General features: G+C 54.3%; 9 protein-coding genes across 9 annotated transcripts; 5 read left to right on the top strand and 4 right to left on the bottom strand.

Moving 5' to 3' along the window:
• Window positions 1–829: 829 nt before the first annotated feature.
• CTAM01_06882 (amidohydrolase) lies at window positions 830–1,894 on the bottom strand (the record flags this gene model as incomplete). Its single annotated transcript, XM_060522908.1, has 1 exon — window positions 830–1,894. One exon carries the CDS (start codon window positions 1,892–1,894, stop codon window positions 830–832), a length of 1,065 nt encoding a protein of 354 aa, XP_060382410.1.
• A 1,128-nt stretch (window positions 1,895–3,022) lies between these two features.
• Window positions 3,023–3,631, bottom strand: CTAM01_06881 (uncharacterized protein; the record flags this gene model as incomplete). The annotated part of the gene is made up of 2 exons (XM_060522907.1): window positions 3,023–3,130; window positions 3,302–3,631. 2 exons carry the CDS (start codon window positions 3,629–3,631, stop codon window positions 3,023–3,025), a joined length of 438 nt encoding a protein of 145 aa, XP_060382409.1.
• Window positions 3,632–4,091: 460 nt separating this feature from the next.
• CTAM01_06880 (uncharacterized protein) lies at window positions 4,092–4,544 on the bottom strand (the record flags this gene model as incomplete). The annotated part of the gene is made up of 3 exons (XM_060522906.1): window positions 4,092–4,182; window positions 4,291–4,444; window positions 4,535–4,544. 3 exons carry the CDS (start codon window positions 4,542–4,544, stop codon window positions 4,092–4,094), a joined length of 255 nt encoding a protein of 84 aa, XP_060382408.1.
• Window positions 4,545–5,541: 997 nt separating this feature from the next.
• Window positions 5,542–6,369, top strand: CTAM01_06879 (uncharacterized protein; the record flags this gene model as incomplete). The annotated part of the gene is made up of 1 exon (XM_060522905.1): window positions 5,542–6,369. The coding sequence occupies one exon, from the start codon at window positions 5,542–5,544 to the stop codon at window positions 6,367–6,369; it is 828 nt and encodes a 275-aa protein (XP_060382407.1).
• A 754-nt stretch (window positions 6,370–7,123) lies between these two features.
• CTAM01_06878 (uncharacterized protein) lies at window positions 7,124–7,483 on the top strand (the record flags this gene model as incomplete). The annotated part of the gene is made up of 1 exon (XM_060522904.1): window positions 7,124–7,483. One exon carries the CDS (start codon window positions 7,124–7,126, stop codon window positions 7,481–7,483), a length of 360 nt encoding a protein of 119 aa, XP_060382406.1.
• A 315-nt stretch (window positions 7,484–7,798) lies between these two features.
• On the top strand, window positions 7,799–8,630 carry CTAM01_06877 (uncharacterized protein; the record flags this gene model as incomplete). Its single annotated transcript, XM_060522903.1, has 4 exons — window positions 7,799–7,978; window positions 8,179–8,232; window positions 8,340–8,454; window positions 8,530–8,630. 4 exons carry the CDS (start codon window positions 7,799–7,801, stop codon window positions 8,628–8,630), a joined length of 450 nt encoding a protein of 149 aa, XP_060382405.1.
• A 2,705-nt stretch (window positions 8,631–11,335) lies between these two features.
• Window positions 11,336–19,414, top strand: CTAM01_06876 (myosin class II heavy chain; the record flags this gene model as incomplete). The annotated part of the gene is made up of 4 exons (XM_060522902.1): window positions 11,336–11,351; window positions 12,098–12,144; window positions 12,294–13,509; window positions 13,563–19,414. 4 exons carry the CDS (start codon window positions 11,336–11,338, stop codon window positions 19,412–19,414), a joined length of 7,131 nt encoding a protein of 2,376 aa, XP_060382404.1.
• A 914-nt stretch (window positions 19,415–20,328) lies between these two features.
• Window positions 20,329–22,811, bottom strand: CTAM01_06875 (SRP54-type protein; the record flags this gene model as incomplete). The annotated part of the gene is made up of 4 exons (XM_060522901.1): window positions 20,329–20,574; window positions 20,649–21,883; window positions 21,945–22,230; window positions 22,302–22,811. Coding segments are annotated over 4 exons (2,277 nt in total), but the record flags the coding sequence as incomplete, so codon positions are not given.
• Window positions 22,812–23,606: 795 nt separating this feature from the next.
• CTAM01_06874 (uncharacterized protein) lies at window positions 23,607–24,727 on the top strand (the record flags this gene model as incomplete). Its single annotated transcript, XM_060522900.1, has 3 exons — window positions 23,607–23,882; window positions 23,982–24,509; window positions 24,563–24,727. The coding sequence occupies 3 exons, from the start codon at window positions 23,607–23,609 to the stop codon at window positions 24,725–24,727; spliced, it is 969 nt and encodes a 322-aa protein (XP_060382402.1).
• Window positions 24,728–24,840: the final 113 nt, after the last annotated feature.

Here is a 24,840-nt window from a genome sequence, read left to right as displayed (position 1 = left end):
CGTCCGTACATGATATAATTGTTAAAGTCATAGCCTCGGACATTTGCAGCTGCGCGAACCCTGAGAGTCATCCGGAGACCAATATCCTTCTAGGTGCTCTAGCGCCGTTCGATCATGCGCAGATGATGCGGATAGTTGAGGTGTGCGTAGTATTGCCCATCGTTCGTCCCTTTCCCCTCTCCTCCATTGCCGGCAACATGCAGTAGCGGCACTGGAAGCATGATATGGGCATGTCCGGAAGAACAGGTGCGATTAGCTTCGCATACGAAACGATCGTCCGATGCCCGGTTGCTGAGGAAAGCTTGGTCCACGATATGCAAGCCAATTTCTGCAGCCTCGAAGTACGACGGATCCTGAAAAGAGGTTGGCTGGGGATTAAGCTTCGCCGGCTTAGCCCGCGCGAGCCGTGCGGAGACGTGGTAGCGATCGTTGGAGCATGTGGAGGAAGCGGTTCCAACAACCCCTCCTTTGACGTCCTTGACTTGCTTTACCAGGAATAATCTCGGCCGATTGTGTGCGGAGGCAGATCCGACTGTAAAATGCGACGGAAAACAGGCGTATGAGCCAGTGATGATCGTCTCCGGTGACCTATCTCGAGATCAATTAACGCGATGCCCGTTTATTGTCCGCAGAGCCGGGCTTCCCGATATATCAAGTGCCGAAGGCCAGAATTTCTTTGATTACGACTGTCTGGTCGCATTCAAGCTCGTATCCATCGCCTGTTGGTGATGATCCGGCCAGCGCAATGTAACCTTGCTGCTCATCACGGCCAGTTGGAGCGGTCAAGCAATTGACTAATCGAATTCAATGAAGCTCATATGACGCCATGTCAAACAAAAGTCCAATCCGACTCCTCATCGGTGCTGGGGTTCGAATCAACCGTCTGCTCATCGAAGAAGCCGACTGCTCGCCCGTCCTTCTTCCAGACCTTGCCGTCCTTCATGACAAAGCTGACCTTCCTCAAGGCTCCCTCGTCTTCTCTCGGGTCCGCGTCCAAGGCAATGATATCGGCTCGGTAGCCCTTCTCGATGGAACCAAAGTAGAAGCCGCTCTTCTCCTTACCGCAGCTTTCCCAGCCTCCCATCACACATGCTTCCAGCACATCCACGACGGGAACCCCGGCCTGGATCATGAGTTCCATTTCAAAAGCACCTTCCCCGTGAGGAAATGTTCCGGTATCGCCCCCGGCAGCAAGACGCACACCGAGGTCGTGTGCCCTTTTGGTCTTCTTCGCGATGCTGCTGAAATCAGGCGAAGTCTTCATGATCCCGAGCGTCGGGACGAAGATGGTACTACGGCGCGCCATTTCTCGAAAGACCTCATCGGTGGCCTCTTGGCAGTGCTCAACGGTGTCGACGCCGGCCTTGATAGCCATGAGTGCGCCCTTGGCTGACCCTGCGTGGCACGCCACGGGTAGCCCGCCTAGCTTGGCTTCCTTGACGATGGCGTCCATCTCCTCTTGATTAAACATCACCACAGTCGGGTTGGGCTCCGAGGGAAGAAACGGGATTGGTTCCTTTGAATTTGGGAATCGCATCACCTTGCGCCGATAGTCCGCGTAGAACTTGATGATGTCCGCCCCATCGGCCGCACGACGCCGGACAGCCTGTGTCACGCCTACCTGACCGTCGCACGGGTCCGAAATGCGCGGTAGTTTCGCCCACGAGTTCTCGTGACGGACCTGGTAGGACCCAGTGCTGGCGAGACACTCGGTGGCCACGAAGAGTCGCGGGCCGGGTACCAGACCTCGGTTAACACAGTCTCTCAGGTTTGCGTCGTATGAGCGCAGCCCTTCGGTGCCCAAATCTCTGTATGTGGTGTAACCGGACAGAAGGGCAACACGGAGATGATTTGTAGCACGAACGATTCTCTCGACGACACTTTCGTCGCGCATCTGGACCGTCGATGAAGCCTCACTAGCCAAGGTTAGATGAATCAAGGACCTTGTGCCACGATGATGAGGCTCACTCGTATGGATGAAGAAACACGTGTGTATGCGCGTCGACAAATCCTGGCATCACAACCTTCCCTCGCAGATCTATATCATGACTTGTCAACTCGACATGTTTGGATCGCTGCCGGTCATACACATCTGCAATGGCGCCGTTCGTTGGATCGATGACAATCGAAATATTCTTGTCAAAGGTCTTTTTCCTTGGATTGAACAGCAATGACGTGTGTATTGTAAATGGTCCATCGCCCTGTCTGCTACACATTTTTGCGGCGTTGCAAGGTCTTTTGATAATACAAGCGAGTTCTGGCTCAGGTAATGTTTTCGGGTTGCGAGACTCGTCAGTAATATAGCAAAGTCAACAAAGAGTGCTAAAGTAGACTGCAAAATGAAACACCTAAATGATTACCGTCTGATGATGTATTCACCTGCGGGCGAGATCCTAAGCTAGCTGTCATAGGCAGCTCGACTATTATAAACTCCCCGCTGAAACATGCAAAAAGTTCAAGGAGAGACACGCAAAGGGACTTTGGTAAATAAAGCAATCTCGTCTCCAGATATTCACCGCTGTATGGTTGGTTAATCGTATCACTGTATCGAGAGGCGACGCACACTTCTAGTGTACGATTAAGGGTTCAATGCGTGGGTTGACACCGGGAGGCTGTAAGCTGGAATGCAATGCTTCACATCACCGTTGCACTATGCGGGTGTCCGTGAGTAGGCGGGTCCTCCGACGCCGAGATCCGCGGAAGGGCAGACCTGGATCCGAAATGATGCTTGCTGCGGACGGATTATCGTTCTACCATCGGTTGCCTCTTGTGCTCTGTATCCGTACGCAAGGGTCTCCAGTCTCCTCCATGGACGGAGCGTAGACACTGTGCCGGGATGTGGGAAGAAGGGGAACCCATGACAAGGGCGCTAGGAAACAGAGCTTCGAATAAAGGGTACCCTGAACTGTATAAGCTAGGCGAAACGCACTCGTTGAGTTCTCAGCTTCCTTCAAACAGCTGCTAGCTGGGTGGTTCATCTGGAGGTTGGCCATTGGGTGGGAAAATGACGCATGACGGGGCATCAGCTGCATGCCAACAAAAGGGCTGAAGCAGAGCTGTCGCTGACAGTTCGAGATGCTTCGGGCGCAGTCTGAACGGTATTCTTAACATCGTCATCCTGCAGGCCGTACTGTAACAGTAGTCCTGTTGATTGTTGTTGCAGGGGCCCTCGGTGAATTGCGAAGACCCTCGAGCGCGGAAGTGACGTCGGCCGCCGCGGAAGGCAAATCTTATGGCCCAGTGAGGCGATGCCCATCGTCCGAGAAATTCTTGACCCCTTCCCCATTGACCCCTCACATACTCTAGGGTTGTTGTCGGCATCCATATTAGCATACTGCGTACGGTAGGGCATGCGTGGTGCGACGACGAATGCCGAGTTCTGGAAAAAGTTGTGGAATCCGGATTCTTGGACGGGGCCGGGAAGAATGACGAATGCTGGGAGGGGCCCGGGGGACGGTGGAGACGTGCTTGGAAGACCCTGAAGGAGAATTGGCCGGGTTTGGCACGCCAGGCTGGCAGAAGCGGAGGCGGTTGGAGCAAAGAGCGACGGGTCGATGCTGAAAATAGAGACAAGATCGGCCCTGGGCAGGCATGTTGCATTGCCGTGGATGGGGACAACCAGTGGCTTCATTGCTTCAATATTGCCCTGGTATTTTTTTTTGTGCCATCGTTCCATTGGTGCCGGCTGGCAATCCATGTGTGCGTTTGTATGCCTTGCTTTTGCTGATGCTTGGTTTTAAGCATCTATGAAGGGTTTGACCCAACGGCACATGCCATATGATTGTCGCTCCTTTCCATCCTGGATTAGACAGACTAGCACAAAGCCTGATGCCTATCCCATCGTCATCGTCATGGTTGTCTGCGACTGCAACGGCAGTTCATGGTGTCCTGCATTATGTCAGTGGTGTAGTCAACGGTTCTTTGCTGTCGACAGAAGTTTTTGTTGAACAATAGACAGACAGACCATGGTTATTTTTGGGATGTTCATTGTCTGCTGATGAAAGGAAAAGCGCGCCATGCAAAATCGGTTTGCTGCATTCAAACGTTTGGGGCTTGCGGCTTGCAGAGAAAAGCTCCTGATGGCAAACACCTCAGTCGGCGCCAACGGCTACAAGGAATGCGGCAGAGTCAGCGGTCGCAGCGGGCTGGACCAGTCTCTCAAGTCTGGAGCCATCTGACGGGCTAGAAGGGGCCGTTCAAGCCGTTTTTCATGGGCACCAACCATTCGGCCGCTAAAGACTGCTGACAGCTGGGCTGCTTCCTTGGGGTGATCCAACAACTCCCACTGACCTAAGAGGCTCGGCGGTATCCTCGGTTATGTCGTGGACTGTTGGAGGCGGCGAATAGACGATTTGACTGAGCGTTTGAGCAAAGGGTCGTGAGCAGTGAGCTGGAGGCTGAGCCGTGTAAATTTCGAGAGGTGAGGCCGTGAGGGTGAGGGAGACTTCAGGAGGGCAACGAAGGGTCTGAGGGTGAAGCCATTTCTGATTCGCCGAGAGACGAAGGAAACGAGAGAGACGTACTGTGTACGTACCTTTTAGCATTGATCGTCGTGTGCCACAGTGCCCCGTGTCGGGCCCAGGGTTCAAGCCGTCTGGCCAATCAAAAGTTCTCATCGTGCGAGAAGCGGGCAAATCTGAGATGGGTAACCTGATGTCTTAGGCCGTCAGACCGCCACCACGTTGTCCCTTGCACCAGAATCTGGCAAGCATCCACAGCCACTCACCCCGGTCGCTACCGGCTCGACCTCCTACCTCTAAGTTCTGTCCCCCCCTGCGCAACGTTGCTGGGCAGTTTTCTGCTTGGAGACTTGAGGTTCCCTTTTCTGACGCTTGTTGGCCCAGGAAGAAGCCAAGAACAGCCACCACACGGGTCACGGACAGTGCGACGGAGGAAAGAAGAAGTGGCCCGGCCCTGCATCCCTGGTACCTGCCTGGACCCGTGGACCTGTCCCCAGCGCTCTACTGCGTACACAGTAACCCACCAGTGACTGCCCACTTGGCAACCGCACCTGCCTTTTCACACTGACCACCCTCTTACGCCGCTCCAGCTCGAATACGAGTCTTGTTTTTCTGACCTCCCGCTCGTTCCACTCCAACGACCACCCACCTCAAAACCTATCCCAACTCATCCCTCACTTCATAAAAACCATTCACTCGCTTTTCCCTATCGTCACCTTTGATTCATTCCTCTCGTTTTACTCCGAGTGATTTCCGCGTCACAACCAACACAAAATCGCCTTTTACCTTTTGTCAACTTACCGGTCGCTTCCGTCCTCCCACCCTGACCCGTGCCGCCCTCCTATTTTCGTACCCACCCGGCACGTAAGAACTTTCCGAGAATTCCAGACGAACCGACTCGACTCATCTCAGAACCCTGTGTCTTTGACACCACCACCAAAGAATTTGGTTGTCGGCACACAAACGAACGATCTTCAATTTATCTGACCGACCGAGAGAATTATTTCTACAGTCGGCTGACTTGATATATCCATTCTTGAAGCACCACCTACCGTGAATCTCGTCATCCACCACAGTCACGATGCATCCCCAACGCGCCGTTCAGGTCCTCGCCCTCGCCTCGGTCGCTCAGGCGTCATGGTTCAACTTCAACAAAGCCGAGCCCCGCGATGGCCTCCTTAAGAGACAATCAGGAACAGCCAGCGGTGCCGAGACCACATCGACTGCCGCTGCTCAAACCACCACATCTGCTGCTGCCGTAACTACAACAACGACTGCTGCTCCGGTCACCAGCACCACCGTCGCCGTTGTCACTACCACATCTCCCGCTGCCGACCCGACCACATCCGCCAATGCGCCTGCATCAAGCACAACACCAGGAGCCACGGCTGCTCCTACAACCCTGAAGACCAGCACCACATCTGCTGGCAGCAACAACGACGGGACCACCAGCGCAAGTGCCGCTTCTTCCACCCACTCCACCACTGCCGAGCCCGTTACCTCCACCATCAAGACCGTCATCACCACCACCAACTCCGCTGGTGTCGCAACTTCCTTCACCTCTGAGGCCACCGTCACGAGCACGCCCGGTCTTAATGAGGCAAACTCTGGAGACTCATCCTCTGGCATGTCGTCCGAGACTCGCAAGACTGTCATTGGTGTCGTTGTTGGTGTCGGCGGTGCCATTGTTCTCGGTGCCCTGGGCTTTGTTGCCTGGAGAATTTGGGGCAAGAAGAAGCAGGCTGAGGAGAACGATGGCCTCATGGAGTACAACAACCAGTACGGCAACGAGCCCAAGAACGAGATCGGGAGTGCCCAGGGATCTGGTTCCGGCCGTACTCCCTTCCAGTCGACTCTCGAAAGCTACCACGCGCCGAACCAACAAGTCAATGCATCGTCCAACTTTTAAAGATGTTTGTTGTTGCGACTTCCAATGATTGTTTCTTGCGACAGAAAGCGTTGATTCCCCAGTCCTTTCCACACGGATACCACACTCCTTGATTTCTCTTTTTACTCATTTGTTACGCTGGCCTTTCCACCAGTCATGCGGAGTTTAGGGCCGCCAGATCATCATGGCAGGCATGGTTGCATATCGCAAGGTCTCCGGACTAATGGATGGAATTATGTACATAGAAGGCTGAAAATTACTCTTCTTTGTCGGCTGGGCTTAGGATGATCACTTCACTGGACTAGTGTGGGGCTTCAAACGAGTCGCGCATCAGGACAGGGCATCGATACCAGCAAAGACACATGGCAGAGACCGCAACAAGCAAGTCTGATGGGCAGCCTTCTAGGCCCGTCGGCTTGTACGTACGTTAAGATACAACTTTAATATCAGGACCACCAACTTTCAAACAATTCAAACAAACATTGAAAGGCAAAGAAGAAGCACATACCACATGCAAAAATGACGCAAGTGAAGCCTGTTGGCTGAAGTGGCCGGGGGTTGAGGGAGAGAACTGAGTTCAACCGACTGATTGCAGCCCCTCCTCCCTCTGAACTCTATTCCATTCTATCTTTCCCGATATGATCGGCCGTCATCTGAGGGGGCCAACTGCCATCTGATGAACTCCATGTCTCCAAGCCAGCATGATCGTCCTTTTCGGTTGCCGTCCCGTCTGGGCAATATCACGTGGACACAGCAAAGCTAGGCCATCCGTAATATGATTTCCCCGTCTCAGTGGTGTTTCGGGTGTGCTTTGTGGTGGTGTTGCGGTGGTGTTGCATCCCAGCTTTTTGTGGGCAGCCGTGGTTGGATCTCTTTCCGCGTTTCAGGTTCCCTTTGCTGCTTGCTGCAAGGCCCCAGTTCCAATACCTACTTTCCCCCTCCCGTGCCGTGTGTCGCAGCGCAGCCGCGGGCGCTTGTTAATCGGAAAAAAGTGCTGCTAAGGTTTAAGGAACGGACGTTGGGTTGTTCCTTTTTACTTTTCTACTCCTCCAACGTCTTTTCGGTGTTACGATTTTCTACGTTCGAGCGCTGCGCGTCGCCAATCCACACTACAACTCCTACTGCGCTTCGTTGACGACGCTATATACTACGATTCGACGAGGTTGAGCCTCGGAGTTACCATTACAACGACATATTTCTAATACTTCAATCCGACGAGCTGGTGAAAGGACGGGGCTAGGAGACTTTATCTACGACACGAGAGGGAGAGATACCAATTGGGTTACGATCACAATTACAGAGCAACGATACTCGACGAAAGCAACCAACGAGATCAATTAATCAATCCGAAGGAGAGCAAACCCGATAATCACATCCGAAAGGACATCACAAAAGCGAGCGAGAAACGCCAAACCACTGTCGGTCCATGACAAAGATTAGAGAGAAAGCAATGAGAACGTCAACTCTCTTCAACGTCCTATCGGGGGCCGCCGTGGTGGCGGCGGGTGTGCTGGCGATGGACCTCGGCGACGAGATGCGCATGGGATGGAAGTATGGCCTACTGCCGCGGCAGACGACACAGAACCTGCAGACTTTCGAGGGGAATTTGGGCGGTGTACAAGCGTCAGCGGTATGTGATTACATCTCTATCTCTCGGGATGCTCTTCTCCTCAACACTCGAGCGAGAATCGAGATCCTCAAGGGGGGCGCAAACACTTAGCTCCGGGGAGAGGTTCGGTGTGGCGTTCAATGGGTGGCGCTGTTTCAGGAGTAGGATGAGGGAATCGTAGGACGGAACGTTGTATGCTGACTATTGTGGCTTGGCTACAGATTACCAAGTCAAATGACCCTAGTAGACCGTTCGAGGTCGACGGTGATACTTTTGTGAGTTTCTTCCGCGTGATCCCCGACGTTCTCTACCGGAGACAGAGGGGGAAAAGGGAGTGCGTTTGCTATGAGAAGCAAGCGTGCTAATGCGTGCTCGGTTATAGCCCGACTTCAACACCGCCGCGGGCCGATCTTGCGACAACCAGAAGAACAAGTGCTCACAAGCAGCCAACAACGGGCCGCAAAAGTTTGAGGTGACCAAGTGTGACGAGCAAGCTGGTGAGTTTATGTTACTCTCTTGGAGTTGAAGGTCCCTTCACACGTGAGGACCACGATACTAACACCAGGCGGCAGAGCAATGCAAAAATACAATCGACACAATCACAAAGCAGAGCTTTAGCGACCCCGTGTTTTCGGGTACGGTGGGAGATTTTGACATCTTTTGTGATCCTTGAGAGTCTCGTCTGAGATGGTCGAGCGACATGTTGGTTGTCGGCGGGGGCGGTGACGATGGTATTGCTGTCTTAAGAGGCTATGTGAATGGAGTTACGTCGGCATGTGTATACTGAGAGATGGGTAAAAGGAACGAGCGAATTAGGGAGTGAGGACAGCAAGCCAAAGGGGGTGGCAGAGGTGTTGATGGGGATTTTGAGCTGTACATGTTAAAGATTAGTTTGGTGTTATAGGTTCCTCGAAGCAAAGATCGAGGATGATGTACGGCGGGCATGACGCTCGGCTGTTGATGAGGTTGTGGAGGTTATTCTTCTTCTTATTCCATGAATAATAAATCATGACGAAATTTCAATGGTGCTAAACATCCTAGGATGATATTGAGAAGCGACAATCCAGAATCGTTTGTTGCGAGATGTGATCGTGATTATGATGTCTCGGAATGCCTTCACTTTTGATAGCAAATAATCAAAAGAAAAATAGTTTTGGATGCAGCTGTTTCCAAGCCATACCTGCCTTTTGATAATGACTAGGAAGTGGTGCCTCTTCCTGGTAACATCAACATAGGCTGTAGGTAGGATTCACTTCTTTCTTGGCGTCCCAACTCCTAGTAAACCCAAACCCCCCTCCCCCAACCTATACGTAGTTTCTCAAATATGGAGATTATTCAAAAGAACGAGGAAAAGTCGTTTCGATCGAATTCTTCTCCTAAAAAGGTAGCAGCTGTAGGAACAAGTGAGATTCCGACCCGACGGCCGACAGGGGCTCTCTTTCTCGAAATAAACCACATGGGCACTAAGATCCGTTCGTCTAATTAAACACGTCCCCCAGGTTCAACGCTGTTCCGGGGAATTTACCAACCTGCCTTTGGTTTTGCCCCGAGCCTTTTTTTTTTTTTTTTTTTTTTTTTTCGGTTTTCGCGTTTTGTGGCCGGCTTCCAAGGGAGCAAGACAATATGGAGTATTGTCTTGGGTCAATGAATCGTAACCTCACAATCGAAAAGGCGATTTTCCTGTGCCTGGCTAAGGGGGAGAGTGCAAGAGGTTGAGGCAAAACTAGGCTCATTAGACTATGCAGACCTTTACCTGCCACCTGATGACATGCAGGAGAGCTTCTCACGGATAATCTAGTAGGAAGGGATAGAAACCGAGGATGAGACGAGACGAATCGACGACACTCAGCTCCGATGAAGGTCTGGAGATCTGTACCTGCATATTTTCGAGTTTGGACCGAAACTGCAGTAGTGTCGTGGGAGAAAAACGTGCATTCAGGGGGATTATGGGGGATGGACGGACGGATGACAGCAGTAATTTGACAAGTTGGGGCTCCCGTCATGCAGGTTTACTTTGGTGGTACTTTGATGTTAAGCTGTTGAGTTAGTGGACGCTACTACTAGATAGGACAAGGAATCATAATATGGCTTGTTATACCTTCCACGTTTATTCTAGAAGTTCGAGTCTGCGATATTGGATATTGGCGGCATGGCGTTCTTTGACGAAGTAATAAGTATGCCAACGCCAACTTTGACGCTGAATGTAGTAACGGTAGCTATGTAAAAACAGTGTTCCTTTGGATCCAGGAAGCTGCTTGCAGCCGAACAGAATTGTCCTTTCAATGTAGACAGACATAATGTAAGCAATCTGGCAATCTGAGCACGAGCGTGACGGGCCGGACATTCGAGCCATTGGCAAATACGATGTCGTCTAGGAATCCAAGCAGCGGGGCCTCTCATCCGGCGGGAAATCACCCATAGCTCCAGATGCGATGCAGTAGTAGGGGAGGCGATTTCCGGGGGTAATTGGTCGATGATAATAGAGTACATTCCTTCTAGTGTACAATCATGGGGTGTTGGATGTATTGGAGTATCAGCCAAACAAGGCGAGATTGGGCTGGTCATAGCTCGGTCCCGTGGACTCTCATTAAAACAAAGCTGGGCCGCTGAGTGGCCCATCGTGCCGTCGTCGTCCCTCTTCGCCCCGTGCGTGGTGAGTGGAATCGTGTGGATTGGACAGCCTGTCCCTGGCGACTCGCACTCCCCCGGTCCATCTCATTGGAAAGCGGGCAGGGGAGGCCCCATCTCTTCCAAGCTTGTCACTCTTGTCTGCCCCGTTTTCCCAATGACATTCGTTCATGTGCTCGCAAGTTGGCTGGATCAGTGGAAAAGAAGGGCCCCAAAGTTGAAAGTCAGAGGCAGAAAATGCCAGCTGTCTTTCGTGGAGTGCCCAGTTGAAGCCGGCCAATCCCATCGTGCCACTGGTGACGGACCACCGAACCAAGGTCCCCACGTTTACTCGAACCCGAAAGCCTGAGGCGGAGGTATCCCTTCCTCTGTCTTCTCGAGTCTCCACGAATTCGTGCCGGTGCAGATGAACTATACTGTCGTGGTTGTCACTGTATTGAGGGACCTGACGGTGTCTGTTCAACAAATGTGTCGAACGTTTAGGTAACAGAACCAAGAAAGTCTGCCAAGTTGCCTAAATACCTAGGCAGTACTCCTAAAGGTAAGGTACGGCTATGTACTGTGTAGGTACTGAGTTATGTAGCGAGACTAAGGCAGCATTTTGTGAGCTGTCTTCGGCTGGCGGTCGTGCCTTAGCTCTGCTGTACCTGCTCCTTCCCGTGCGCGTACCTGTACCTTGCCATTCCTGTCAAAACCGCGTTCCCAATCTTGTGCATGTACATCGAGTCCCTTCATTTTCTTGGCCTTCCAATGAACCGTCCGGAGAGTACACTTAACCTAAGTCTTGACCACCTACCTAACCGGCCGGCACCATCTCTAACGAGAAATTTGGAAAGAAAACTAGGCAATAACTCTTACCTTAGCTTCCCATGTATCCTTCCGGGTTGCCTTTAACCTCGCCATCCCGTCCAGTCCTCACTGACTTACCACCTTGCTCCTGACACAACACGTACCTTATCGACATTTCCATCCTCTCCTCTCATCTGTCTCTCCACCAAAGCCGGCAGCATCGTGCTATATCGACGGAATCGCCATCATACGTGTAGCTCAACCTGTAACCCGATGCGTCCGGTACCCGCGTGCTGCCACTGTCTGCCTTCTCTTCTCATGTCGCTCCTTAGTCAATAATTTCCCTCTCTCAGTTCCTTTCTGCAACGGCCCCCCCGTCCCTCTAATCCCTGCACTGGGTCACTACCTGCAAAATAATACCTTATTTCTGCTGGCTATCCTTTTTTTGTGTCCAGGTCCCCTTCCCTGTCCGCCTAACAAAAAATACCTGGGCTACCTGCGGATACGCGTCGCGACCAAAAAAACCACCCATCGGCCCCAAATATACACACTCATCCATCCCCAATCACACGGGCCGCCTCTCCTCCACCCCCTTATTCCTGTCAACAACCTCGACAGCGCCCGTCCGTTCCCTTCGTTTTTTCTCTCGCGGCCTGCTTCGTTGTGTGTGCATGCCGATTTTTGAGGGCTGTTGAAGAAAGGGTCCTCGACGCGAATACACAGAGACTTGGCTGCAGACGATTCCCATCGTCTGCGCTGATCTCACCGTGGTAAGCTACACCTCACCGCATCCTCACCTAACCTTACTTTACATTCCCGGCGTGGTACGGATACCTTGAACGTCCACTCACCACGCCACGTCTTTTCTTGGGCCCATTCCTGATTGAAACAGAGTCCCACGAAGACGTCTTCTTCCCAGCAATCCCATTCTCCTCCTGCTGCATCCGCACAGGACGGCACAGGACCTAATCGTTCATCCTTCAATTCGCCGCCAACGTCTCCCGCCCTCTCATCGACGTCCACAGCTGCCGACGGCGAGGACCTTGGGTCCTCCCCAATTTTGCCTTCGCTACCCGCGCCCAGACTCCCCGACCGAGCTCGGGAAATTCTCAGAAGTCAAAACCAATCCAATCCCGAAGAAGACGAGAGATACGTGACAGCCAGCTGGGGCTCGCCCTACTCAACTGAAGAGACGAACCTCATTCGCCGCGAAAGCATTGGCAGCGATCAATCCGAAGGCTCGCCTATCCATCACATTGCTATCAGCACTCCCTTTCTTCGACCTCCACCAGCGCTTTCGCTCGGACAGGACGAATCGCACGAGCCCTACCTCAGCGCAGCTCAAGTTCTCGCTAATCGCGCTCGGAGACCTGCGCGACGATTGACTGAAGATTGGATTCGCCAGCACACGGCGGGTGATCATACTGAGGGCCGACATTGGTTCAGCGACGGAAGCGAGCACTCTTCACTGAGCGGCTCAGGATCTGGCGACGAAGCTGTTTGGCACGATAAGGAATCTCTGCGAACCCCTAGAGCCCGACCACGCCTAACGCGCGCATCGCTCACGGAACCTCGCTATCCTCGAACCCGATCCAGCGTTGAGACCCTCAAGCAAGAAGACGTGAAGCCTCGAGACGAGACAACCAACGCGAAGATGGAGAGTCCAGATCTCTCCAAGGCTGACTTGGCCCGCGACCTGCCAGAGCTCCCACCAATTCCCACAACCCCCAGACGGAGCGCTAGTGCCGCTGTCGGCAACACGGCGAGGACGCCAACTACACCAATGAGGAGTGCATCGGCCAGAGTGACAATCAAAGAGCCCAGCATGACGCCTCGGGTGAAGAAGAAGATCCCGTGGAAGGGCAAGAATATTATGGTTCTTCTTCCCAAAGACGAGGAACGCGGACGCCCTGGCCATGCGCCCAAGCCGTTGAACCAGAACGAAATCGAGGGCATGTTTAGATCGTGGGAAGAGCTTGGATACGATATCAGTGGCTTCGATTTAGATCTTGCAGAGGGCACGTACCAGGTCCCTACTGGATACTCACAGAGTCGAGACGCTTGGCCTAGCCCCGAGGACCTTGTTCGAGAGCGTGCGCAACATACATACAAAGTCACATTGCCTGATTTGAATGGTAAGTCTACATCGCGCAGAGGGAAGGCAACAGGAATGCTAACTGTTATGCAGCTTGGAGAGACTATGTCAATGAGCTTAACGAAGCCAAGTTGCGAGCTCTTGGAGTGTCATTCGGCGACGACGATCCCCCGGCACCTTCAATATCGCCTGCAGTATCACAGCCCAGCCGACAGGCCTCTGCGCAATATCCGCCTTTACCATTCTCTCCACCATTGCCTACATCATCAGCGTCGAGCAACCATGTGCAAGGCTATCCGTTCCCCCCACAGTTCATACCCGGTGGGCGTTCTTCTGCAGGCCACAGTCACAGCCCGAGCATGGCTTCGCCCATTGGCTTCGGCAGTCACCCTGCCAAGTACAATAATCGACAGTCAATTTCGGTTCCCATGGGCCACTCGCCTTTCCAGATGCCAGGTCAACCATCGCCTCTAGGCTGGCCAGGTCCGCATAGAACAGAGTCGCCTAATCTGCTGAACGGAATCCTCTCTCCAGTCTCCCCCTTTATGCCCGAAGGATTTGCGCCGACTGGCAGCCCTGCTTTCAATGCGCACCAGCGTCACCAATCTTTGCAGTACCCCATGATGCCTCATCAGCAGTTCATGCAGCATCAGCAGCAACCCGCGCGCGCATCACCTCGTCTGCAAGAGGTGCGAGAAGACGAAGAGGAAGAGGAGGAGGCACACGAAGAGACGTCCATGAAGCCCGCAGAGCCTGCACAAATCAACGACGATGACCTCCAGGCAGAGATTGACGAGGCCGAGTACCACCTCGAGGAGCAGATGCGCAACGAGTTGGAGCACGAGGACTACAGCCCCCATAACGAGGAAGCTGCGGCTGAGCAGCTGGCCAATTTCTCGCAACAGCAGCCTCTTGCGCATGCCAGAGAAGCATCGGTCCAGTTCCAGGCGCCCCAGCAGCTTCCCAAGCAGTTCGGTCCTCAAGGCGGCGATGGCCCTGTCCTTCACCACCCGCGCCCTCACAGCCGTGGCCACTCTTTGTCCCAGAACTTCTTCTCTCACCATGACGAGACCCGACCCCGCGGCGACAGTTTGGCCGGATGGCACGAGGTTGACGCACAGCGGATCGATGAGGCGGCGGAGATCGAGACCAACCCTAGCAATCTTGGCACACCCGTACAAGATTTCAGCCTCACGACTCTCTTGCAGCAGCACCAGCGATCGTTCTCGACAACGAGCAATCCTTGGAACGATGTTTCGTCAATGTCAAGCAACTCTGGCATGCCGAGGAGACCCAGCCATGCCAGCAAGCCCTCGCTATCCAAGCTCAACGTCAAGGCACCCGAGTTCAAGTTTAACCCAGGACACGAGTCAAAGACGAGCTTCACTTTTGGTGCTGGTAGCAACAGCTTCCAGCCCTCAGTCTTCCAGGCTGGTGGTGGATCATTCGCTCCGTCAGTCACTTCCCCGTCAGCGGGCTCGTTTGGTGCAGGGTCCATGTCGTCCAAGATTAATGCGGCCGCCCCTGTCTTCTCGCCTGGTCAGAGCGACTTTAGCTTTTCTGCCTCTGGTCCCAAGTTTCGACCGGATGCACCCGCCTTCACACCCTTCGGAAATGTTTCGGATTCTGTCACCAGCCCTGTGTCGGGCAGCGAGAGCGCTGGGAACCGCACTAGCTCGATTTTCGGCAACATTGATCTGAACCTTTCTGACATTGTCAAGCCTCCCAAGAAGTCAAAGGCCGTCCCAATTATCCGCCCCAGCAGCAGCGATAACAACCATGATGAATCTCAAGACGATCTTCCGGATGATGCAGATGGTCGCTTGATTGACGAATCTCGCTTCAAGAGGGCAAAGGCGTCAAGAGGAGATGAGGACGATGTTCCTCTGTTCGCTGAGCCATCGCCCGAACCCACGACCTTGCAGTCACTCCAGCCCAGGAAAGAGGAGCAGGATGCCTCTGACGAGCAAGCTTACACGCCCGCCGACACTACCATGTCTTCCACCGTTGCTTCCGAGCACCCCGCCGACTCCAAGGCTGTTACGGCTACTAGCCCCTCGGATACTTCGCCTGACCAGCAGCACCTGAACTGGGCACCCTTCGAATTCGACTCAAACAACGATGTTCAAAGCTTTGCTGAAGCCCGGCCTTTTGGCATTGACACGTACAAGAAGGGCCACAACAAGTCGCTCTCTGCTACTGCGAGAGCTTTCATCCCTGGCGGCGGCTGGGCGCCTACTCCGGCAACCGAAACCGATGAGGACGAAGAGGACGAGCGTGACAGAGAAGACACCGTTGAGCCAATCCTGCCTAGCACCGAGGCACCAGCCCCGGTCTCGCCACCTCGCGAGCCGTCTCCTCGGGTCCCGACACCTCCCAAGTTCGCCGCACCTAAGGGACTGGGCGCTTCTCGCTTCGCAAGCCCGCCTAAGACTAAGGGTCTGTCTGCGTCTCGGTTTGCCGCGTCTCCATCGCCTGCGCGGAATGCTGGAGAGGAGGTTTACGAAGACTCTCTGGAAGAGGGAGAGATCCCCGAGGAGTATGTTGTTTCTGAGGGAGAAGAGTATCTTGATGAGCCCAACGCCCACGAGTTCACCTTCCCGTCAAAGTCCGCGATTGATGCCAGTAACGAGCAACATGAGCCAACTTTCGAGGAGATTGATGATATCATGAACCACCTCAACCAGAATGACCCGACTTTTGGTGTCAACAAGGCCAATGATGAGGCCGCCAGATGGCACCAGCCCAGCCCCAACAGGCAGATCCAGGTCGCTGGTGTTACCAACTTGTCGCCGTACAAGATGCAGGCCGGCAGCCAATACCGCAGCAGAACCTCCAGCCCTATGCGCCAATACCATGGACTCCCCACCGACAACTCGGCCATGCCGACTACGGAGTTGGAAGATCCTTTCGTCGATCCTCCACTGAGTGCACAGTCATTCGATGCTCCGATTACCCACCTGGTTGGCCAAGAGAGTGCTGCACAGAGCGACTGGGAAGGTGCATTCAGCGACGAAGAACAAGCCAAGTTGGAGCAGCGTGTTCAGTTCTTCGACGGTCGCGTCAACGAAGCCGTCGGCGATCTGCTCTCCGCTCGCTTGGGTCCTCTTGAGAAGACTCTACTGTCCATCAAGCAGTCTCTCCGGGGCGACAGAAGAGCTTCGTCTTCCGTCCGCCGCAGCGTCTCTGCCGATATACAACACAGCGACGCTGATGATGAGGATGAAGAGCCCGTGCCTCGTCGCTCGCTTAGTCCGCGCCGCGACAAGCGGATGGAACAAATCCGTGCTGCTGTACTCGATGCTTTTGCTGTTCAGCAGCGTGGTGCCTCTTTCGTGCCTCAAATTTCAGCCCCCGCTGCCGATGAGCCCTCCAGCACTGCTGTTCTAAAGGCTTTGGAGGAGATGAGAGAGCAGTTTGGCGCTTCAATGCGCCTTGATTTCCGTGGCGAGGATCTGCGAAACATTGTCGAGGAAGCTGTCGAGAAGCGCATGCCAACCCCGTCTCAACAGCCGACAGCCGATCGTGATCATGACGAGGCCGTCAACAACAAGTTGAGTGAGCTTCAAGCCAAGGTCATGGATCTCGAAGAGCGCCTTTATGTTGAGCGTAGCAAGACTGAGAAGGAGGTTACCGACCGCCGCGCCGCCGAAGATCTCGCGGCAGAGCTCGACAGAAAGCTTCAGTCCGCCGAAACTCGCGTTGAAGTCGAGATCATGAACAAGAGCATTTTCGACCATCGCGTTAGCGACCTGGAGGATAAGCTCCGACACCAGGAAGAGCGCACTCAAGCAGAGCTCGACGGTCGCCGAACCGCCGAAGATAGACTCTCTGAGGTTCAGCGTCTGCTCCGTATTGCCAGCGAAGAGGAGGTCCGTCTCCGTGAGGAAGTCGAGGAGCGGGACCACAAGCTCAAGGCCTTTGAACAGGCCGCTTCTAAGCAAACAATGCGCATGGCACTCATGGAGGCCTCCCAAACCAACGCTACTCAGGCGCAGACTGAACTTACCAACAAGATCAACGCTATGGAGGACGAGGTCCGAGGCGCCACCCACGAGGCTAACCGCTGGAGATCCGAGACAGAGCGCGTGGTTGAGACTGCCCGCAGACAACAGATCGATCTCACCGAGACACTCCAAGAGAACAAGGCCATGCAGAAGTTCATTGACACCCTTGGAACTCAGCTTCAGGAGAATGAGCGCGTCAGGGAAAGCTGGCGTGCCAAGTTTGTCTCCCTCCAGGAAGACATGGCCAAGGCTGCCCGCGACATCACCGAGGAGAATGCTCGTCGCACCAAGCGGGAGCAGCAACTCGTCGCCCGTCAAGAGGTCTTGGATGCTAAGCTCCAAGCCGAGGCCCGTACGCGCGAACGGATTGAAGCCGAAATGGAGAGACTCGAGAACGGCGAACGCCAAGGCATGCGTGCCGTTAATGAGTGCAAGCGTCTCGAGGGTCTGCTTGGCGAGATGAAAACCGAGAACCACAAGCTTCACCAGTCTGCCATGCGATACCAGAGCGAGTTCAAGGAGGCACGAGAGTCTGGCATTGCCGAGGTTCAGCGAACGCGCGTTTCTATGCAGCGCGAGATTGACGAAGCCAACCACCACGTCAATGCTGTTCGTGAAGAACTCGAGGAGCAGGTCGCTAAGCTCAGAGCAGAAGTTGATCAGGCCAACATGGACGTCGAGACTGCCAAAGCTCAATCTGAGATGATGATGGAGGAGGCTCAGACCAGCAAGACCGATGCCATTGAGGAACTCAAGCGCAAGCACCAGAACGAGCTCGAAGACTTCCAGACCCGCTGGGAGCGCCAGCTGAGCAACGCCGTCGAAGATGGCCAGAAGACTGAGCAGCACCTCCTCGAGCGTCTCAGCCTGTCCACGTCCAAGACAGAACATCTCCAAGACCGTGTCGCACATTTGGAAGAGAAGCTCGAGATCGCCAAGGAAGCCGCTCGCGCTGCCGCTCAAGCTGCCAAGTCCGCAGGTGTCGAGCCAACCGCTCTCCCCACCGCATCTTTCCAGCCCAAGGCCGTGGCTCCTGCCGCACCCGTTGTGTCGAAGGCCATGGACCTCCCAGAGAAGATCTCGCCCCAGGCGTTGCGAGAGTCCATCATGGTCTTGCAAGAGCAGTTGCAGGCACGCGAGCAGCGCATCGAAGAGCTCGAGTCTACCGTCGACAAGCTGGACCCCGAAGCTCCTACCAAGATTGCTAAGCGTGACGACGAGATCACTTGGTTGCGCGAGCTTCTTGCCGTGAGACACGGCGATTTGCAAGACATCATCCTTGCCGTCTCTGCCGAAGACTTTGACAGGGAAGCCGTCAAGGATGCGTCCATCCGTCTCAAGGCCAACCTTCAAATGGAGGAACAGGAACGCGAGCGTGCGATGAATGGCGGATCAGCAATCAATCTGCCCAACATTGCACAGTCACTTCGGGAGGCTGCATCGCCTCGTGTTGCTCAAGCTGTGGGACCCCTGGCTGCGGCCTGGGGTAACTGGCGCAAGTCGCAACAGCCCATCTTCGCATCGGGCGGACGAAGCGGTAGGCCCTCTACGGCCCGTCCTGCTGTCAATAGCAACCACACCCCGTCCCGATCTACCACGTCGGCCTCTTTCAGCAACAACCACAACGGACTGATGACCCCGCCGGCTTCTGGTCTCCGTCAGACCCCTACTTCGAACGCTGCGCGCGCTGAGGAACCTCAACCAACGGCGTTCCAGACCACAGGACGTCGGTACACGGCTCAGCAACTACAGGCCAGGAACCGAGGACCGTCCATCACGGAGGTGCCATCCGAGCCGATGCCCCTCAAGAGCCCGCCCGCTCGCCGTCCGTCGAGCCGTTCTCAACAGCCCATGACTCCTCCGATGATGCGGTCAAGCGGCTACGACTCAGATGCTCACCCGGGCGACTTTGACGACACTGACTTCTTTGAAGACTAAGAAGGAGCAGTGATGAGTGGAAGGAAACGTGGGACCGTGGAGGATTTCCTTTGTCTTTCGCGCCGCAGTCACTCTTTCTCTCTCTCTGTCTCTATCACGCAGCATGCTTTTGAGCCCAAAAGAATGGACACACTAGAATGATGATACCCCCTTTTTCGCAAAACTACTTCTACTACATTACAATCCACTGAGGGTATTGGAGGAGGATTTTCATATACAAACACTCAGAATCGTGGATTTTACCTTCTTGTAATCATACCTCACGAGGGAGGGGGTAATATCTCCTCTCCAATGGGGAATGAGGATGAGAGGGCTAAATTTTAATTTCCTTTGTTTTTTCTGTTTTCGGTCCGATGCATAGCGGGAAAGAAAATGACGATGAAATGGAGAAGGGAGGGTTGAAGGGCTTGAAGTATGGCGTGTTGGCTTGCTGGGTCTATCTATGGGCTTGGCTTGCTTCTACCTCTTACTTGGCCTGGTTATGTTTACTGCAGCCCAACCCCTCTTTACTTACCTATTACACTACACACCGAAGAAGTATATAGTAATAATTCGCACGCCTGATTTGGCTTATCAATCTTGATCAATGGAATATTTTTATTGCCGGGACTTGTCGTGATCAAGGGTCAGTATGGCGAAATGCTCGTGGCTAACCATGGACTGCACAAATGTGTTTTCATGGGACCTGGGAGATAACTAAGGTAGGCATATCGCATGGAGACTATCAGAACACTTGATTTTTGTCGGGGTGTCATTGGTTCTCGCCATGGAAACCCCGATTAAATTTGATTTCATTTCATCTCATTTCATATTAAAAGGTGATTTATACATGAATACACCCAAGTAAGAGGCAACTTCCATTCCCTCTCCCTCTGTAGCCTTCTTCAACCCCCAAGCAGAGAGAAAGCGAAACCTTACGAACTGCTCAGGAGCTTCTCAACCGCCCACTTTACGGAAAAGTTGCGCAGGTCAGAGTAATGCTGACCGACGCCGACAAAGAGCACGGGGACGTTTGTGGCGTGGACGAGACTGACGAGGGTGCCGACCATGTTGCCGACGGTGTCGCACTTGGAAATGATGAAGCCGTCGAGGGTGCGGACGGAGCCGAAGGCCGCGTTGAAGTTGCGGGCTTGGGCTACCGAGTCTGTGCCGACGAGGGCCTTGGGGGAGGGAGTCAGTTTTTTGTTTGGCTATAGATGTGAGAGGGAGAGGGGGGGGGGGGGGTGAGTCTTACCTCGCCGACCATGAGAATCTTATCGGGCTGAGCAAACTTGGCAAACTTCTCCAGGGAGGACATGAGACGCTGGTCATTGTGTCTGCGGCCGGCGGTGTCGATGAGGACGACGTCGAAGCCATCCTGCGCGGCGTGAGCCACGGCGTCGCGAGCGACGGTGGCGGCGTCCTTGCCGTAGCCCTTTTGGTACAGCTCGACGCGGCCGCCCTCACGGACGGTAAGCTCCTTGAGGTTGCGGACGTGTACGGCGAGCTGCTCGACAGCGCCGGAGCGGAAGGTGTCGCCGGCGGCGATGAGGACCTTGTACTTGTTCTGCAGGAGGAAGAAGCAAATCTTGGACAAGTTGGTGGACTTGCCGACGCCGTTGACGCCGACGATGGAGATGACGTAGGGGCGGGCCTTGCGAAGGGAGGTCGAGGGCGGGGCGGTGATGGCGTCGATCTCGCGGAGGAGGTCGAGGGAGGAGGTCGGGGTGAGCATCTTTGTGAGGGAGGCTTCCATGGCGGCTTGGATCTTTGCGTTGATGCTCTCGAAGCTGGCCGTCTTGGCGCCGAGGAGCTCCTTTTCGACGCCCTCGCAGAGCCGTACCGCGGCTTCCCGCGCGACGTTCTTCTTTAGGAGGTGCTCTTCCATACCCTTCATCGCCTTGTCGAGATCCGCCTTGGAGAGCGTTTTGCCGCCGACAACATTGCGGAAGAGGCCTCCGATCGTGCTCAGGCCGGACCCGATAAGCCCGCCCGATGCCTCCGTCTGGTTGGAAGAGTCGTTCTTTGCCTGCGCCGAGGCGAGGATGTTGTGCACCTCGTCGTCTAGGTCCTTCAGCACGAATTGACCCTTTGACGTTTTGGATCCCCATGTCGTGTGATCGACGTGCTCGACGGCGGAGGAGCGGGCGGTCGTCTCGGCTTCCGAGTCGCTCGTCGCCGACTTCGGAGCAGCCGAGTAGTCGAGAACCACGTCGTCCTCCTCGTCGGCCATGCCATCTGCGTCCCATTTGCGACCCTTCTTCGTTGATGATCTCGTCGCGGGCTTGGGTCTTCTGCCGGCGGACTCGTCGCCAGAAGAAAGGGGCGCAGAGTTGCCTGCCTTGCGCGCGCGTCGCGACATCTTGGCGACGGGGCCGGCCTTGCCTACTAATACGCCACCGGTGCCGGGAGTCGAGGGTCGAGAGGTCGTGGGCGTCGCGATGGGGGTCGAGTCGTTGGAGGTTTCGTTTGCGCTGTTCAGACCGCGACCTGGGAGGGGGTTTGTTAGCTGCTTGCACACTGATACACCTTCACGGCGCATTCGGCTTACCCCTATAGTGCAGACCAGGAGGGAGGGGAGGGTCATCGCCGAGGTTTCCAGACAGTGTCTTCTCCTCCTTTGCGAAGTCGGCTTCTGAGACGTTGGAGTCGCCCTTTGCTCCCGTTGTCTCCAGCTCTCTGACCTGCTGGTCAAAGTACTCGTCGAACTTATGACATTCGACCACTGTCGTGTGCGGCTTCGTCAATTGCTCTCCGTACAGATCTACAAAGATCGTCTTGATGTTGTCGACGAGCTTGTCAATCCATGACAGGTGAAGTAGTGATCTGTAAACAGCCTGTTCGCAAACCTCGTTAGTACCATGGCTTGGAAAGGTGCGGCGCATCAGATGTTGTTGGGTTTCCATACCACAAAGATGACACCTAGCTCCTTTACAAACGTATACCGTAATGTGTGCTGGTCGCGCTTGTATGGGGGGTTGCTGGCCGCGGACTGGCTGGAGGCAGCGCCGCCCTTCTCCTCGATGAAGACATCGGCAATGAAGTTGTTGATGACGGACGGGTTGACCGGCGCATAGGTTCTGGACCAGAGGACCACCCCTGAGGTGGTTAGAATCTCGAACGTGTCCAACATTGTGTGTGGGATTCCGGCTTCGTGATTTGCGGCGACAGCAAAGATCGTGGAGACTCGGGGACCAGTGGAAGAGGAAAGAGAGTTGAGTTGGAGGCGACTTCCTCGATCCCAAAAGCTGGCCTGTGGCGCAAGACCCGTGGTCAATGAAGTGGGCTGGCCGCTCCTTTGGGCCCTTGGAGTGGGTGAACCCTTGGCCTTGGGGTACCCTTTCTTATCGATAAGCTCTGGGGATGTAGGAAGATCACACTGTATGAGCACTGTATCTTTGATAGTTGAGATGGCGGCCTACACAGTACGGATTGAGAGCTTGCTCCTATTCTATGGTTGAGTTGCTTCCTTGGAGTACACCAATGAAAATTGAAGGTAACTCCAGTTAAGGTATGCGTCTTTGCTTCCTCAGCGAGTCTTGCCTCTAGTCGTTGTATCGACTCGTTATATCAACCCGTCATAGCCTCTCTTTGCACCTGTAAACAGATGCCCAATCGACCCTCCAACGGCAGATTTAGCTCAATGGTGTGAACATGGAGATACGATACTTGGTGAAATGAGACTCTCTAAGACGGCTTCCGTACCACGAATAAGAAAACATGTCCTATGAATGATACTAATTTCCGTACATCCTTACAAGAACATGCCTTGAGAAGCCTAAAAAGCGATGCTAATCAAGGTATTAGTGATACCTCTAAGGTAGGTAAGAAAGGAGAGTCGTTGATCGATATACGCCCATGCGAGCCATCGACAGCTGGTGGCCGGCCGGCACCAGGCCCTCTAGCGGCTCATAAAGGCCCGCGAGAGGGCTCGTGCTGAGCTGGCCAAAAAGAACTCGGAGCTAAGCCCCTTTGGACCACGGCTATCTGTCCTGCTCATCTGGACAATGTGGGACATCTATGGAAGTAAACACCTTTCCGTACCAGCTCCATCGCGGCCCGCCAAAGACGACGTGGACTCAGAGAACCTGGAAGGGAGGCATCCCAACACCCACGCCGCCGTCGAATCCAACATAGCTTCGCAATCTTCCGACAAACCCCATCGAACGATATTCACGAACAGAAGACGAAACCACGAGTTCATTTGCACATCATGCAGCGTCCACAAACTTACGGGCAGTCGCCCCCCTTGCACCACCCCGTACCCCAGCATGTCTCTACGGTTCCCCAGTTGCGCTCGCCCCCTCCTCCCGTGTCGCAATCGCAATCGCAACAAGGCTACGGTGGCAGTCCCTACCAACAGCAAGGTGGCACGAGTGGGAACGTATTCGGCGCATACGGACAGTTCATGAATGACCCCACGGCGCAAGTGGCAGCGCAGTTTGGCCAGACGGCTTTCAAGCATGGCCAGGAGTACATGGAGCAAAACGTACGTCAAGTCTAGGGACGGGGAGGCAGACCTCTAAGCATCTCGCCGTTCAACTGTCGAGATGCATCAAGTTTCTTCTGAAGCTAACCCTGCTTGAAGTTCAACCGATACGTTAACGTCAACGCCCTGAAGCACTACTTCAACGTTTCCAACTCCTACGTCATCAACAAAATAGTCCTCGTCCTCTTCCCTTGGAGGCACAAGCCATGGTCGCGCAAGCAGTCCGTCGGGCCTAGCGGACAGGAAGGATGGTATCTCCCTCCGCGAGACGACATCAACAGTCCCGATATGTACATTCCCGTCATGGCTGTCGTGACATACATCCTTCTCTCTACGCTCCTTGCTGGTCTCCGCGGCCAGTTCCAGCCAGAACTTCTCGGATACACAGCGTCGACGGCCCTAGTAATAGTCATGGCAGAGATCCTCGGTCTCAAGCTGGGCTGCTACTTGTTGGGCATCTCGAACGATTCGCAGCTTTACGATCTGATCGCATACTCGGGCTACAAGTTTGTCGGCATCATCGTCACCGTAACCGTAGCCGAGATTCTGAACGGTGGCAAGGGTACCGGCGGGTGGATTGGCTGGGGCGTGTTCCTTTACACTTTCCTGGCCAACTCGCTGTTCTTGGTATGTCCTCATACAAGTCGTCGCGTGATATAAGAGATTAACATTTCCGTTAGATGCGTTCGCTCAAGTACGTTCTGCTCCCTGAAAACGCAGCCAACGGTGCCGGCCCTATGCAGACTGGCGATTCCCGAGCCAAGCGAAACCAGAGGACTCAGTTCCTCTTCTTCTACTCCTACATTGTCCAGCTGCTTTTTATGTGGATCCTGTCGAGGCCTTGAACCACCATCACGGCACTTCAAGTTCACGCCAAAGCACCAATCTATAGAAAAGGTCAACATGAAAAAGGAGTTGGAGAGCAGCTGGGGATGCGCTTGCTCGGTGGTCAGACACA

The sequence above is a fragment of the Colletotrichum tamarilloi genome (assembly GCF_030869305.1).
Source record: "Colletotrichum tamarilloi strain Tom-12 chromosome Unknown Scaffold_20.1, whole genome shotgun sequence".
Taxonomy (NCBI): domain Eukaryota; kingdom Fungi; phylum Ascomycota; class Sordariomycetes; order Glomerellales; family Glomerellaceae; genus Colletotrichum; species Colletotrichum tamarilloi.
Note: the sequence above shows the minus strand (reverse complement) of the source record. Positions and strands in the feature narration are given on the sequence as shown.